The sequence below is a fragment of the Canis lupus genome, chromosome 5, assembly GCF_048164855.1.
Source record: "Canis lupus baileyi chromosome 5, mCanLup2.hap1, whole genome shotgun sequence".
Taxonomy (NCBI): domain Eukaryota; kingdom Metazoa; phylum Chordata; class Mammalia; order Carnivora; family Canidae; genus Canis; species Canis lupus.
Window position 1 is genome coordinate 55369812 of NC_132842.1, and position 14480 is coordinate 55384291.

The following is a 14480-nucleotide window of genomic DNA, read 5'->3' on the forward strand; positions in this document are numbered from 1 at the left end:
CTCTGATTCATCCCAGTTTTTTTTGTAAAACAACTGCTTAAGCCTTCTTTAACCCCCACCCATTTAAACCGCAAGACTATACAATTGTGTACATTGCGTATTTAAAACTCTCAGAGCCAGTAGCTCTGCTACTTGTAAAGCCACTTAATCACAATCTAGATTTTGAGTATTTTCATAATGGAGCATCTGCTTTGATGATACCTTATGTTTGACTTGACTCCCCCCCGTCCATCATTTAGATGTTTGAATTACACTTCTTTTTTGAAAATATAGCTAGGTAGGTGAATTTTAACTCTGGCTTAAACAGCTTCCTTCTAAAATAGAATTCCAATAACAAAGATTATAAATTTTAGGTTATTTACATAGTAACTAGTTTTTGTGTTAAGAGTAAGAATTCAGGTCATAGTTTGAGATTTGAATTTCTTTTGTTATAATTCTCAAAGTCTATACTGTAATGGTAATAATCAGAAGATAGACCCCTGGGAATAATTCTAACAGATGAGACTAGAGTGTGTAGTAACTTGTTTCTGATTAGGAGAGAAAGGATGGGGGTTTTGAGATAAGGTAGAAGGTGGCAGCTTATGAAATTTTTAAAGATATTTAAGTAATATTAAAAAGTGTCCCTTGAATATCATTATATAGTTTTGAAATGTTCAGCATTTTCCCTGTACTCAAATTGGATAAGATTTTCAATGCAACTTTTTTATAAATGGGTGGCTCATTGTGAAATCTTAAAAATATGTTTGTTATTAAGAGTCCTGAACAAATAGAAGATAAGTCAAGTAAAGATTTTGACTTTGAAGACATCATATCACAATCTGAGAAAGAAGATGATTTTTTTCAAATGAATGTTAATGAATGTCTAAGGTAAGCATCAACTTATTGGTTATGTAATCTTTGAATTTTGTATAAAGTTTTAGAAGTATTTGATTTGTTTATTAAAACAAAAGCAAGAAAAAATAAAAGCAAATCATACTGATTTGTTATCTGTATCAAATTACATAATATTCACAAATATAACTTCATTTTTCAAGGCAATTTATGTCATAGCTTTCATGCTAATTTCTGTTATGTGTGATTTGATGAGTTAATTTACTCATAAATTAGACCCGAATTAAAAAAAAAATTAGACCTGAATTAGCAATTAACAGTATCAGTTAACATGCATATTAGATTAAATGTATATGTCCAGATGTGAAATGCAGCTTATTATATTTGCTTCTTTGGATTAGATTGATCTACATATGACTTTTATTTAAGGTTCACAGAAATTTTATGTAGAAACTCATACGTCTCTTAGCCACATGTGGCTCTTTATATTTGTTATTTCCCCTCTGGATGGTACCTAACAAAATCAGTGGAACTATTAGAATACTTTTGAAAATGTCTTTGGAATGTTCAATGTATACAAAAGTAGTGAGAACAGAATAATGGGACTCTCACAAACTACTATGCAGTTTCAACTATTACTAGAATTTTAAGAATCTTTACATTTAAAGTCTGGGCTTTCTTATACTCTCTTGTTTATTTTTTTATTTATTTTTATTTATTTTTTACTCTTTTTTAAATTTTTATTTATTTATTTATTATTATTATTTTTTACTCTCTTGTTTAGATCATACTTCCTTCTATCTGGCTATTTGAGATGCTGCTCAAATCTGGCCATTTAATTTTGTTGCTTAACTCTTAAGACAAGGCATATATCTGGATAAAGGATAATAGGGGCAAAGAGGTAGGCATAGTAGGCACAGATTGGTCCAGCTCCAATGCAGAGGACTGGAGACTTGGCCAGTATTTGGGAAGGATCATATGCATGACAATTAGAAACTGTTCAGAGCCACTTGGCCACTACTCTAATTGACCTTACTGATTTCTCTTTATACATATCTCTGTATGAGTAGGTATATTTATTTTATTTTATTTTTCATTAAAGATTTTATTTATTTATTCATGAGAGAGACCGGCAAAGGGAGAAGCAGGCTCCTCACAGGAGCCCAGTGTGGGACTTGATCCTAGACCCAGGGATCACTATTCCCTGAGTCAAAGGCAGACACTCAACCGCTGAGCCACCTATCAGCCACCGTCCTGATATATTTATTTAAAAAATTTTAAATTTCAAAACATGGTGTTCCCCCCTCTTTTAATTTTTAGGTTTTACCCAGAGCTGCCTGAGGCATTAATTAATTAATTAATTAATTAATTAATTAATTTTATTTGAGAATTCCTGGTCTTTCAGTAGTATTTTCCCAACCATTCTCTCTTCAGCTGGCAATATGGTTTAAAATTTGATTGTGTGTCTTTCTTTTTTATTATTTAGTATTCAAGAGGATAATAAAGTCCCAGTTCTAAAGACTCGATTTCAGAAACCAAAACCAAATATAGGAAGAGGAGCTAGAAGAAGAGAAGTTTTCTCAAAGGAGGAGGTGTCAGAGGAGATTGTTGCATCTGAGCAGTTCACGGCACCTTTGAGGGAAACTGTGAGAGTGGAAGAAACCTTACCAAAGGAGAGAGTATCCGTAGAGGCTAGTACTACTAATACTACTAAGGAAATGGAGTCATATTTAAAAAAAACTGGAAGAGACAACTCTCCCAGAGAGAAGATACCAGAAATAATGGATAATAGTGTGGAAATGGAGACAGATTTGAAAGAAACTGGAAGGGAAGTTTCCCCAGGGGACAGTGTATCAGAGGTGTCTGATGTCACTGAGGAAAGAGTGATAAATTTGAAAGAAACTGAAAGAGCGGTTTCACCAAGAGATACTACATTGGAGGTATCTGAGCTCACTGAGGAAAGAGTGATAAATTTGGAGGAAACTGGAAGAGAGGTTTCCCCAAGGGATATTACATGGGAGGTATCTGAGCTTACTGAGGAAAGAGTGATAAATTTGGAAGAAACTGGAAGAGAGGGTTCCCCAAGGGATACTATATTGGAGGTATCTGAGCTCACTGAGGAAAGAGTGATAGATTTGGAAGAAACTGGAAGAGCGGTTTCTCCAAGGGATAGTATATCGGAGGTATCTGAGCTCACTGAAGAAAGAGTGATAAATTTGGAAGAAACTGGAAAAGACGTTTCTCCAAGGGATACTATATTGGAGGTATCTGAGCTCACTGAGGAAAGAGTGATAAATTTGGAAGAAACTGGAAAAGAGGTTTCTCCAAGGAATACTATATTGGAGGTATCTGAGCTCATGGAGGAAAGAGTGATAAATTTGGAAGAAACTGGAAGAGAGGCTTCCCCAAAGGATACTATATCGGAGGTATCTGAGCACACTGAGGAAAGAGTGATAAATTTGGAAGAAACTGGAAGAAGAGAAATATCCTTACAGGAAAATGCACCAGAGGTCAGCACTACAGATGAAGTAGAAACAGGTTTAGAAGAAACTAGAAGCGAGATTTCTATAAGGGAGAATGTTCCAGAGATGGTTGATGCCACTGAGGAGAGAGAAATACATTTGGAAGAAACTGAAAAAGGAGAAATAGACATAGAAGGAGAAGTCAAGACTCAAGGTGAAATGGAGACAGACTGGAAAGAAATTGGAAAAGAAACTTCCCCAAGGGAAAAGGTACCAATGGATATCAGTGCCATAAGGGAAAAGGAGATTGATTTGAAAGAAACTGAAGAAAGAAACCTTTCTCTGATGGAAAAGGAATCAGGAAAGATAACTGCTATTGAAGAAACAGAAGCAGATTTGAAAGAAACTGGAGGAGACATTTCCTTGAGGGAAAGCAGATCAGAAGAGATTAGTCCTCCTGAAGAAATGGCTGCAGATTTGGAAAAAACTGGAAAAATAGACATTTCTTTAAGGAAAAATGGAGTAGAGGAGACTAAGACCTCAAGACAAACTGAGACTGGTTTAATACAAAGCAATAGTAGTTGCTGTAGCACTGTGCCTTCACTAAATATCAAAGTATGTATTTTTCTGGTCTTTATAAAATTTTGAACACTTTTTCATAGAAAATTATCAAAATAAAAATTGTGATTATTGCTTTTAAATCCCACAACATTTAAAATTTCTAAAAGCTTAAAGTCTTTCTCAGCTGTAAATTCTATGTTTTAGGACCTTAAACTATGTATCTTTAAAAAAATAATTTAAAATATTTAATTATGGAGAAGTAAACCATTCTTAATGTAAGTTTGAAGTTATTCTTTTAGCTAAAAGGAGTGTAGGGGGTTGGACTGAATTTGTGCTAACGCTAGTATGAACATACATTAGAATTATTTCTTTTGACCACATCTTTCTAAGTTTTTATTTATTTAGAGCAAGGGGAAGGAGTAGAAGGAGAAAGACAATCCCAAGCAGACTGCATTGAGCAGGGAGTCCAATGTGGGGTTCCATCTTATAACCCTGAGATCATGACCTGAGCCTAAACTAAGAGTTGGATGCTTAACTGACTGAGCCACTCAGGTGCCCCCCTACTCCACTTTTAAATTTTCTTATTTAAAATTTTTTTTCAAATTTTATTTTAGAAAGAGTGAGAATGAGTGTGAATGGGACAGGGGCAGAGAGATACAGAATCTCAAGCAGGCTCCATGGTCATCATGAAGCCCAGTGTGGGGCTTGATCCCACGACCTCGGGATCATGACCTGAGCTGAAATCAAGAGTTGGACTCCCAACTGACTGAGCCACCCAGGTGCCCCTAAAATTTCCTTTTGTTAAAAGTTTCCAGTTGAGGTACTTGGTTATTAGCTCAGTTGGTGGATCAATCATACAACCTTTTTTTTTTTTTTTTTAAGATTTTATTTATTTATCCATGAGAGACACAGAGGGACACAGGAAGAGGGAGAAGCAGGCTCCATGCAGGGAGCCCGACGTGGGACTCGATCCCGATCCCGGGTCTCCAGAATCACACCCTGGGCTGAAGGCGGCGCCAAACCGCTGATCTACCCAGGCTGCCACCCCCCCTTTTTTTTAAGCATGTGACTCTTGATCTTGGGGTTGTAGGTTTGAGCCATATGTTGAGTATAGAGATTACTTAAAAATGAGATCTTTAAGAAAAAAAAGTTTCCAGTTACTGGAAGTTCACACTGTTGTGACATTTTCCATTTGTGCTGATTTACTTTGGTTGATTTCTATGACTTCCTCCAGAACATTAGCAGTGAAGTACTGTCCATGGTGCATACACCTGAAGAAGAAACAAATTCTGAAAAGGAACTATCAGATCACTTGAGCCGTTTGAAAACTTTGCAGATTTCTGAACCTGATAAAACAGAAGACCAGGGGATACTATCTTCAGATGTTCCAGAGCAGTTTTCAGATACTAATTTAAGGTACAAGTGTATTGATCTGTGTGCTTTTAAAGACAAAGCGTTTAGAGTTATAGTTTCAGATTGTGTGAAACTAAGTAAGGTTTTAAGACCTATCCTCTATAGCATAGTGTTCTAGATTTTAAGCTGGGTTTGGGATGATTGGAAGGGAATTTTAAGGTCGTCGTGACAGTAGATTGAGAGAATTAACTAACATCGGAATTTTACGTTATACACAATCCTATGTCAACGTAGGTGTGAGAAAACCTGTATTTTTGCAAAGATGTTATTTGTAGGCTTATATTTGGATTGTAGTCATGTTTTTCAGGATCTACCAAATAGTCTAGTTTGTTTTCCTGTGAAGAATTAGAATTAATATTTACTGCTAGTTTCTCAAGTTGTCCTTCGACTCTGTTCTCATTGCCCCTTCAACTCATTCTAAAGGTTGATAATCCTTTTTCCAAAAGCAAATCTCTTCATCAAGAGCAGAAGCCACTTGAAGTTAGACCAGCACCTTTTGTGAGAAGTCGATTCAAAAGACCAAAACCAAACTTAGCAAGAGCAACTTTAAAGAGAGAGACTACAGAAGCAGAAAAACATGTACGTGGGAAGAAATTGGAAACTGATAAAACTGAGATAGTTGTGGTACCACAGAGCAGTGAAGAGATGAATACTTCCCCTTCTCAACATGTGAGTACTATTCAAGGTGGATGTTTTTTGTGTTAGCTCTTATGGTTATTAAAGTAAAAGAACTGGGAGTAACATTTCACAAATATTTTCTCTTGTAATTTCTGCTGCCTGTGGTACTGTTCTTGCTGTACTTAATGTCCCTCATATGCCATGTGGTTTTATAAGAATCTCGTAGGTCTCACAATGGGCAGATATGTCATGGGAAGGAATTTAAGAAGCCTAGGCTCCAGTTTTGACCCTTTATTCATCATGTGACCGTAGCCAATGATGCGGCTGGCTTCTTCACAGGAAAAACTGAGATTGATAGTCATTCTTTATTTTACTTGGTTGTTAAGGTGAAATAAAGAGTTAGAAGCTTGATGGGAATTAAAGGAGATATTTTATTTACTTTGTTAACTTGGTCCATAACAAATTAAGATCGTGTGATACAATATCATAAACTTTGAAAGGAAGTGTTAACACTCCTAAGTTGATTGTTCTAAGCATGTAAGTACTTTTTTTGGCCATATAGATGGAAACAGGTACATGAAGAGATACTCAACATCGCTGATCATCAGGAAAATGCAAATCAAAACCACAATAAGCTATCATCTTACATCAGACAGAATAATATCAGAAAGACAAGAAATAGCAAGTGTCGGCAAAGATGTGGAGAGAAACTGTCATGCACTATTAGTGGGAATGTAAATTGATGCAACCACTGTGGAAAACAGTGTGGATATTCTTTAAAAAATAAGGATCCAGGAATTCTAGTAGTGGACATTTGCCCAAAGAATATGGAAAGAGGGATCCCTGGGTGGCGGAGTGGTTTAGCGCCTGCCTTTGGCCCAGGGCACAATCCTGGAGACCCGGGATCGAATCCCACATCGGGCTCCCGGTGCATGGAGCCTGTTTCTCCCTCTGCCTGTGTCTCTGCCTCTCTCTCTCTCTCTCTCTGTGACTATCATAAATAAATAAATAAAAATAATAAAAAAAAAGAATATGGAAAGATTTGGGCAAATGTCCACTACTAGAATTCCTGGATCCTTATTTTTTAAAGAACATCCACACTGCTTTCCACAGTGGTTGCATCAATTTACATTCCCACTAATGGACCCTTATGTTTATCATAGTATTATTTACAGTAGACAAGATAGGAGGGCAACCGAAGTGTCTACCAATAGATGAATGGATAAGGAAAATGAGTTATGTATGTACAATGAAGTGTTACCCAGCCATTAAAAAAAAAAAAAAAAAAAGAGAGAGATGTTGCCATTTACAGTAACATGGATGGGCCTAGGAGTCCATTTTGCCAAGTGAAATACTATGCTAAGAGAAATAAGCCAGACAGAGAAAGGCAAATACCATCTAATTTCACTTAACATGTGGACTCTAAAAAACAACAAAAAACCAGAAGCAGACTCAAATACAGAGAATAAACTGGTGGTTGCCAGAGGAGAAGAGGGTGGGAGGATGGAGGAAATAGGAAAAGGGGATTAAGAGATATAAACTTCCCAGGGCTCCTGGCTGACTTAGTTGGTAAACCATGCAACTCTTGATCTTCGGGTTATAAATTTGAACCCCATGTTAGGTGTAGAGATTACTTAAAATCTTCAAGAAGTACAAACTTTCAGTCCTGAAATAGGTCACAGAGAAAAAAAAGTATAGCATAGGGAATATAGTTAATAATATAGTAATTGTGAATGGTGGCAGGTAGTGACTATACTTACCATGGTGAATATTGAGTAATGTAAAATTGTTGAGTCACTGTGTTGTAAAACTAATAAAGCATGGTATGTCAACTATATTTCAATAATTAATAAAGACTAGTTCACAAAAAATAATAAAAGAATGAATTTTCTAAAAGTACCATTTTGGAGGATGGCTGGGTGGCTCAGTGGTTGAGCGTCTGCCTTTGGCTCAGGTGGTGATCCCAGTGTCTTGGGATCAAGTCCTGCACTGGGCTCCACAAAGGGAGCCTGCTTCTCCCTCTGTCTATGTCTCTGCCTCTCTCTCTCTCTCTCTCTCTCTCTCTCTCTCTCCCCGTGTCTCTCATGAATAAATAAATAAAATCTTGAAAAAAATGATTGTAGAAGAACCATTTTGGATTAAAATTCTTTTATGGTTTTATTTTGTTTTTTTAAAAATATTTTATTTATTTATGAGAGACAGAGAGAGAGGGAGAGAGGCAAAGATAGGCAGAGGGAGAAGCAGGCTTCTCACACGGAGCCCAGTGTGGGACTCCATTCCAGGACCCAAGATCATGCTCTGAGCCGAAGGCAGCTGCTCAACCCGCTGAGCCACCCAGGCGTCCCAAAATTCTTCTTTTATGTTTTAAAGTAGCTTATTAGTTCTGGGGCTCCTGAGTAACTCGGTTGTTTAAGCATCTGACCCCTGATTTCAGCTCAGGTCTTTATTTCAGGATCGTGAGTTCAAGACTGGTGTGGATCTTACTTAAAAATAAATAAGCTTTGCACAATGGCAGTATCATAGCCAGTGAGGTTTATCTGAGGCGTGATTATTGCTAATTGAAATATAAAATAGAATAGCTTAGCTCTTACTATGTTTGACAATTTGTACTTTTTCTTCTTATATGTTAAGAGGTATAATTTTTTTTATTATTTTATCTGGTTATAAAAATTTCCAATTGAAAAAATTTGTAATCTAAAATACGAGAGTCCATTGTAATGTCCCATTTCTCCCTCCCAAGCTAATCAATCATGTAGCTATTTTGAGTATATCCACCCAACCCTTTCTGTATAGGAATTTATATATAAATAATAAAATGTGTTGGTATTTTCATTGTTTTCCAAAAATGGCATAATAACTTTTCATTTTTTCACTTAATACAGTATTATTTTTGGATCCGTATATACAAATTTATCTTCTAAATGGCTCTGGACTTTTCCATTATAAACAAATTATAATTTATTTAATACTCTACTGATAGGTTTGTCTTGTTTCCAGTTTTTTATTTTGTTCTTGCTTTTTTGGAGGGCTATTAAATCGGTATAGTAAATATCCTTGTGTATAATTTTCTGTATACTTGAGTATTTTTATAAGATACATTTCTAAAAGTAGAAGTGCTGGGAATTAAAACTTTTGGTGGATACTGTTGTCTTCTATATAGACTTGACCAGTTTATTTTGCTAGTAGTATATAAAAGTTCTTGTTTCCCTATATTTTTATCAACCCTTGATGAAATTTTTCTTACCGGCCTTCTAGGGTGTGGCTTCCCTAACGACATCAAGAGAAAAAGACAAATCAGGTTACAGGCAGGAGGAGGCTGTGATATTACCATGTATACAGACTGAAAAGGACCTTTCACCTGCGAGTTCTTGTGATCCTGAAGAGAAGGCTCAGCCTACAAAGGCCCAGGAAAAGGAATTAGTTGTTTCTATGAGGTAAACAGTGATACTTCGAGAATCTAAACTATACTTAAAAAAAAAAAAAAAAAAAAAAAAAGAAATTTGAGAGAGAAATCTTTCAAGTATTTCTTCTTTTTTTTTTTTTAAAGATTTATTTATTCATTCATTCAGAGAGAGTGAAGAGAGAGGCAGAGACACAGGCAGAGGGAGAAGCAGGCTCCATGCAGGAAGCCCAATGTGGGACTCGATTCCGGGGTCTCCAGGATCACACCCCAGGCTGCAGGCGGCGCTAAACCGCTGCGCCACCGGGGCTGCCCTATTTCTTCATTGTTATTCAGATCTGTTACTTTATTTCATTTCATTTATTTCTTTTACTTTATTTTATTTATTATTATTATTTTTAAAGATTTTATTTATCCATTCATGAGGGACACAGAGAGAGGCAGAGACACAGGCAGAGGGAGAAGCAGGCTCCATGCAGGGAGCCCGATGTGGGACTTGATCCTGGAACCCCAGGATCACACCGTGGGCTGAAGGCAGATGCTCAACCGCTGAGCCACCCAGGCGTCCCATGTTACTATATTTTAAAAGTGAATACCAAGCATACTTGACTGACTTTCTTTCTTTCTTTCTTTCTCTCTCTCTCTCTTTCTTTCTTTTTCCTTCCTTCCTTCCTTCCTTCCTTCCTTCCTTCCTTCCTTCCTTCCTTCCTTCCTTCCTTCCCTCCCTCCCTCCCTCCCTCCCTCCCTCCCCTCCCTCCCTCCCTCCCTCCCTCCCTCCTTCCTTCCTTCCTTCTTTCCTTCCTTCCTTCCTTCCTTCCTTCCTTCCTTCCTTCCTTCCTTCCTTCCTTCCTGATTTATTTTTTTGAGAGAGAGGTAAGTGCTCAGGGAGAGGGGCAGAGGGAGAGAGTCATAAGTAGACTCCACGCTAAGCTCAGAGTCCTACATGGGGATTGATCTCTTCACCCTGAGATTACAACTTGAGCTGAAACCAAGAGTTGAATGCTTAACTGACTGTGCCCCCCAGACGCTCCAAGGTTACTTCATTTATTTTTATTCATATGTCAGACTGCCTAAAATAGAAAACACATTGAGTTACACTTTTTAATGCTTCCCTGCTTGTATTCACTGTTAGCTACTTAAGGATTTATACAAATCATTGCATTTAAAAATACATGTTTGTAAGGATTATATTCATTATCTTCTTAAATATTGTAGTAGAAGACTTATTTACCATTTTAACCATTTTTTATGTATGTTATCTAGTGGCATTATCGTACATTCGCATTGTTTTGCAACAGTTACCTCATGTATCTCCTGAACATTTTCATCTTCTCAAACTAAAACTCTATCCATTAACAAGACCACCTCATCCCTCCTCTTCTATTCCCTGACAGCTACCTTTGTACTTTCTGTCTCTGTGAATTTGAATCTTTTAGCTACCTCATATAAATTCATAGCCTTTTGAAAATTAACTATTTTTTAAATAAAAGAAGATATACTTATCAATATAATTTGGTTTTCCTCTAATTGCACAAAAATGTATAGTTTATGAAAGGAGACTCAAGTTTTATGATTTTAGTTTTCATTTTTTTACAATCTAGTTCCCTCTCTCCCTATCCTCTTTTTTTAGGGCTCAAAATACGAATACTTTCCAGCAAGAAGTGAAGGAAAGCATTATCCCACCTGCTCGAATAGTAAGGAGCCGACTTCAGAGACCCAGACCAAACATAAGAAAGACTGGACAGAGGCAGATAGGAAAAAGTGAAGCTGAAGGCATCCTTAAGGAAGAAAGAACAATTGTACAAAAAGATGAAACTAAAAAACTCTTGACTGTGGTGAGTTATTGTTACATAATTAAATTGAGCCTTTTAATGCATTTTGAAACACAAAATGACAACTCACACTGGGCTTAGAATATAGGTATCTGACACCTCTGCTCAATGAGTATATAACATACCTAGTTCTGTTCCAGATTTACCATTCTGGATTTTTTTTTAAAAGTGAAAATAGATATATTTTTTCCCTAACTAATGAACCTGTTCATTGTGAAAATGTTCAATTAGTACAAAATATAATGATTATCCTGGTCATAACACCCTTAGGTAATCACTGAAAACCTTTTGACGTACCTTACTAGGTATATCTCCATGCATACATGTGTGTACACTAATGTAACTTTAAATAATAAAATCACTGGGGCACCTGGCTTACTTAGGTGGTAGAGCATGCAACTCTTGATCTTGGGTTTGTAAGTTTAAGCCCCACTGGGTGTAGACATTACCTAAACATAAAATATTTTAAAAATTAATAAATAATTGTGTGCATGTTATTTGACTTATTTTTTACTTAATATATTAAATGACTTTTTATGTCAAGAACTATGGAGAGTACATCATTTTTCATTGCTGCATAACAGTTTGCTCTTTGATGGTTAAACCAATCTTTTATTGATGTATGTTTTGATACACATCAAAGTAGTGTAATGCCCTTTTCAACAGAGCTTGTTTCTTTGTCCTTTTTTAATTTACCAAGGGAAAATCTATATCTAGAGTGATTGTAATCCTTGTTTGGACCCTCTCTTACCCCTTGGTGGCAGGGTGGAGGGGGTCAGTGGGTATTCACAACAGTTAGTTATTTAGTTTTTAAAGCATTGTGTAAAGATAGTAATTGCAGTAATTGAAACTTTTTCTCTGAATTAGACCATTTTCTTTTGGACAGCAAAGAATGAACAGTGCATACCTAGTTTGACTCCCAGTTTTGAAAAACTCAGTACCATTCTTAATGATTGAAGTATTTTAGGAGATATGTTCATTTGTTAAAACAAAAACAAAAACCTATTTTTTTGTCATTTTAGCCAAATTCTCCAGTTGGAACTGAAATCAAAGTTGTATCCTCTAAAGTTTCAGAAGATAGAATTTATGAAAACCAGAGTCACATGGTTCCTGTAGAACCTCTTCATCTTAACAAAGTAAATGTTTTAGATGAAAAGATGAGGTGAGTTTGCTTTTTTTTTTATTTTTTTTATTTTTTTTATTTTTATTTATTTATGATAGTCACACACAGAGAGAGAGAGAGGCAGAGAGACATAGGCAGAGGGAGAAGCAGGCTCCATGCACCGGGAGCCGATGTGGGATTTGATCCTGGGTCTCCAGGATCGCGTCCTAGGCCAAAGGCAGGCGCCAAACCGCTGCGCCACCCAGGGTTCCCGTGAGTTTGCTTTTAATCAGAAAAGCATAAAACTTTTTAAAGATCAACTTTAAAGATAAAGATAAAATTTTACATCAAGAAAATATTGTGAAAGGGTAAAGTAGTAGTTAATTATGAAATTGAATATTTTGGGCAGCCTGGGTGGCTCAGTGGTTTAGCGCTGCCTTTAGCCCGGAGCCGGATCCCAGAGAGATCTGGGGGGAAAATAATTTTTTTTAAAATATGCTTCTTCAGGGATTCATGGGTGGTGCAGCGGTTTAGCGCCTGCCTTTGGCCCAGGGCGCGATCCTGGAGACCCGGAATGGAATCCCATGTCGGGCTCCCGGTGTATGGAGCCTGCTTCTCCCTCTGCCTGTGTCTCTGCCTCTCTCTCTCTCTCTGTGACTATCATAAATAAATAAAAATAATTAAAAAAAAAATGCTTCTTCAAATACTATAAGAATTGTATAATTGATACTCTTAATTTATAATTTCTCCACAGTTTAGTGAGCATCTTCATTTTTTATTTTAAAACTAAATTCTTTTAAACTAAATTTAATAGGAGACAGAGGTTCTGTTTTTGTTTTGTTTTTTTTTTAATATTTTATTTATTCATGAGATACACAGAGAGAGAGGCAGAGACACAGGCAGAGTGAGAAGCACCCTCCATGCAGGGAGCCCAATGTGGGATTTATCCTAGAACTCCAGGATTGTGATCTGAGCCAAAGGCAAATGTTCAACCCCTGAGCCACCCAGGCATCCCTAGACAGAAGTTCTTAAGTTCTTTGTATATTTACAAATTACAAATTTATATCCTACTTAAATTCATGAATAGGAAGTACTATGAATTACTTAATATATGCTGTATTTAGAATTGTGTCCCAAACCAAATGGTAAGAATGGTATCTTTTTTTTTTAAGAATGGTATCTTTTATTTTTTATTTTATTTTACTTTATTTTTTATTTTTTTAGAATGGTATCTTTTAAATGAGTTACACTAGAAAGGTGTAGTTCAGTACTACCACTTTTATTTATTGCTTGTAATTTGCTTTATTATTATTGATACTACTTTAAAAAAAAAAAAAAGATTTATTTAGCATGCTCCTGTGTGAGTGAGTGGGGAGAGGGGCAGAGGGAGAAAAAGAATCTCAAGCAGATTCCCCAACGCGGAGCCCCATGCAGGGCTTGGTCTTACAACTCTGAAATCATAACTTGAGCCAGAATCAGGACTTAGACTCTTAACCAACTGAGCTACCCAGGTGCCCTGATACTACTTTTTGTTCAGCAGTGATCAAAGAATGCCTCATTGCAAGGGTACCAATGGAGAGAGGACCCCAAAAAAGTGAAGGAATAGCAGGTCCACGGGATGTCTGGGGGAGAGGGAACAGCAGTTCCAAAGTACTTAAGGCAAGAGCATGCCTGGCTTGTTTGAGGAATAGTAAAGGGGCTAGTGTGAAACAGGGAAAGAGAAGGGAGAGTAGTAGATGTAGGAAGGTGTAAAGGCTGACCGAGGAGAATGGCAGATGATATAGGACCATTGTAAGGAATTTGATTTTGACTCTAAGTGAGCCTTTAAAGAAGCAGTGACCTTCAAGGTCAGCCTTTCATATACTCTTATTTATAATTGACTAGGGAGACCTAGAGGATTTAAATGGCTTTTCAAAATAACATTGCCAAATTAGTTTTTAAACTTAAGTTTTTAGGATTTATGACTTTCAGACCAGCAGATTCCTGTAGTTACATAGGCAGACTATCCTAAAAGAAACTGCATATTTCAAGAGATTTTATTTTGAACTTCTGTGTCTTTTAATGAGAGAAATCAAACTTTTCAACACATTTTTAATTTATTTATTTTCTTTTTTAATTTTTTTGTTTTTTTGTTTTTTTTTTTAATTTTTATTTATTTATGATAGGCACACTTTGAGAGAGAGAGGCAGAGACACAGGCAGAGGGAGAAGCAGGCTCCATGCACCGGGAGCCTGACGTGGGATTTGATCCCGGATCTCCAG

At 36.5% G+C, this 14480-nt stretch overlaps 1 protein-coding gene and 1 non-coding gene across 5 annotated transcripts in view; both read left to right on the forward strand.

Annotated features, from left to right (window-relative positions):
- BDP1 (BDP1 general transcription factor IIIB subunit) overlaps positions 1 to 14480 on the forward strand; it is an 89353-nt gene that overhangs the window by 35641 nt on the left and 39232 nt on the right. For all 4 annotated transcript variants that reach the window (XM_072826746.1, XM_072826745.1, XM_072826743.1 and 1 more), the window contains exons 16-22: positions 755 to 867; positions 2318 to 3908; positions 5089 to 5270; positions 5714 to 5936; positions 9141 to 9319; positions 10916 to 11120; positions 12140 to 12279. In XM_072826746.1, coding sequence (XP_072682847.1) covers positions 755 to 867; positions 2318 to 3908; positions 5089 to 5270; positions 5714 to 5936; positions 9141 to 9319; positions 10916 to 11120; positions 12140 to 12279 — 2633 coding nt within the window. The remainder of the gene's footprint in view (positions 1 to 754; positions 868 to 2317; positions 3909 to 5088; positions 5271 to 5713; positions 5937 to 9140; positions 9320 to 10915; positions 11121 to 12139; positions 12280 to 14480) is intronic.
- Positions 8383 to 8517, forward strand: LOC140634564 (U4 spliceosomal RNA). The gene has a single exon (XR_012031998.1). It is a non-coding gene; the product is annotated as a U4 spliceosomal RNA (small nuclear RNA).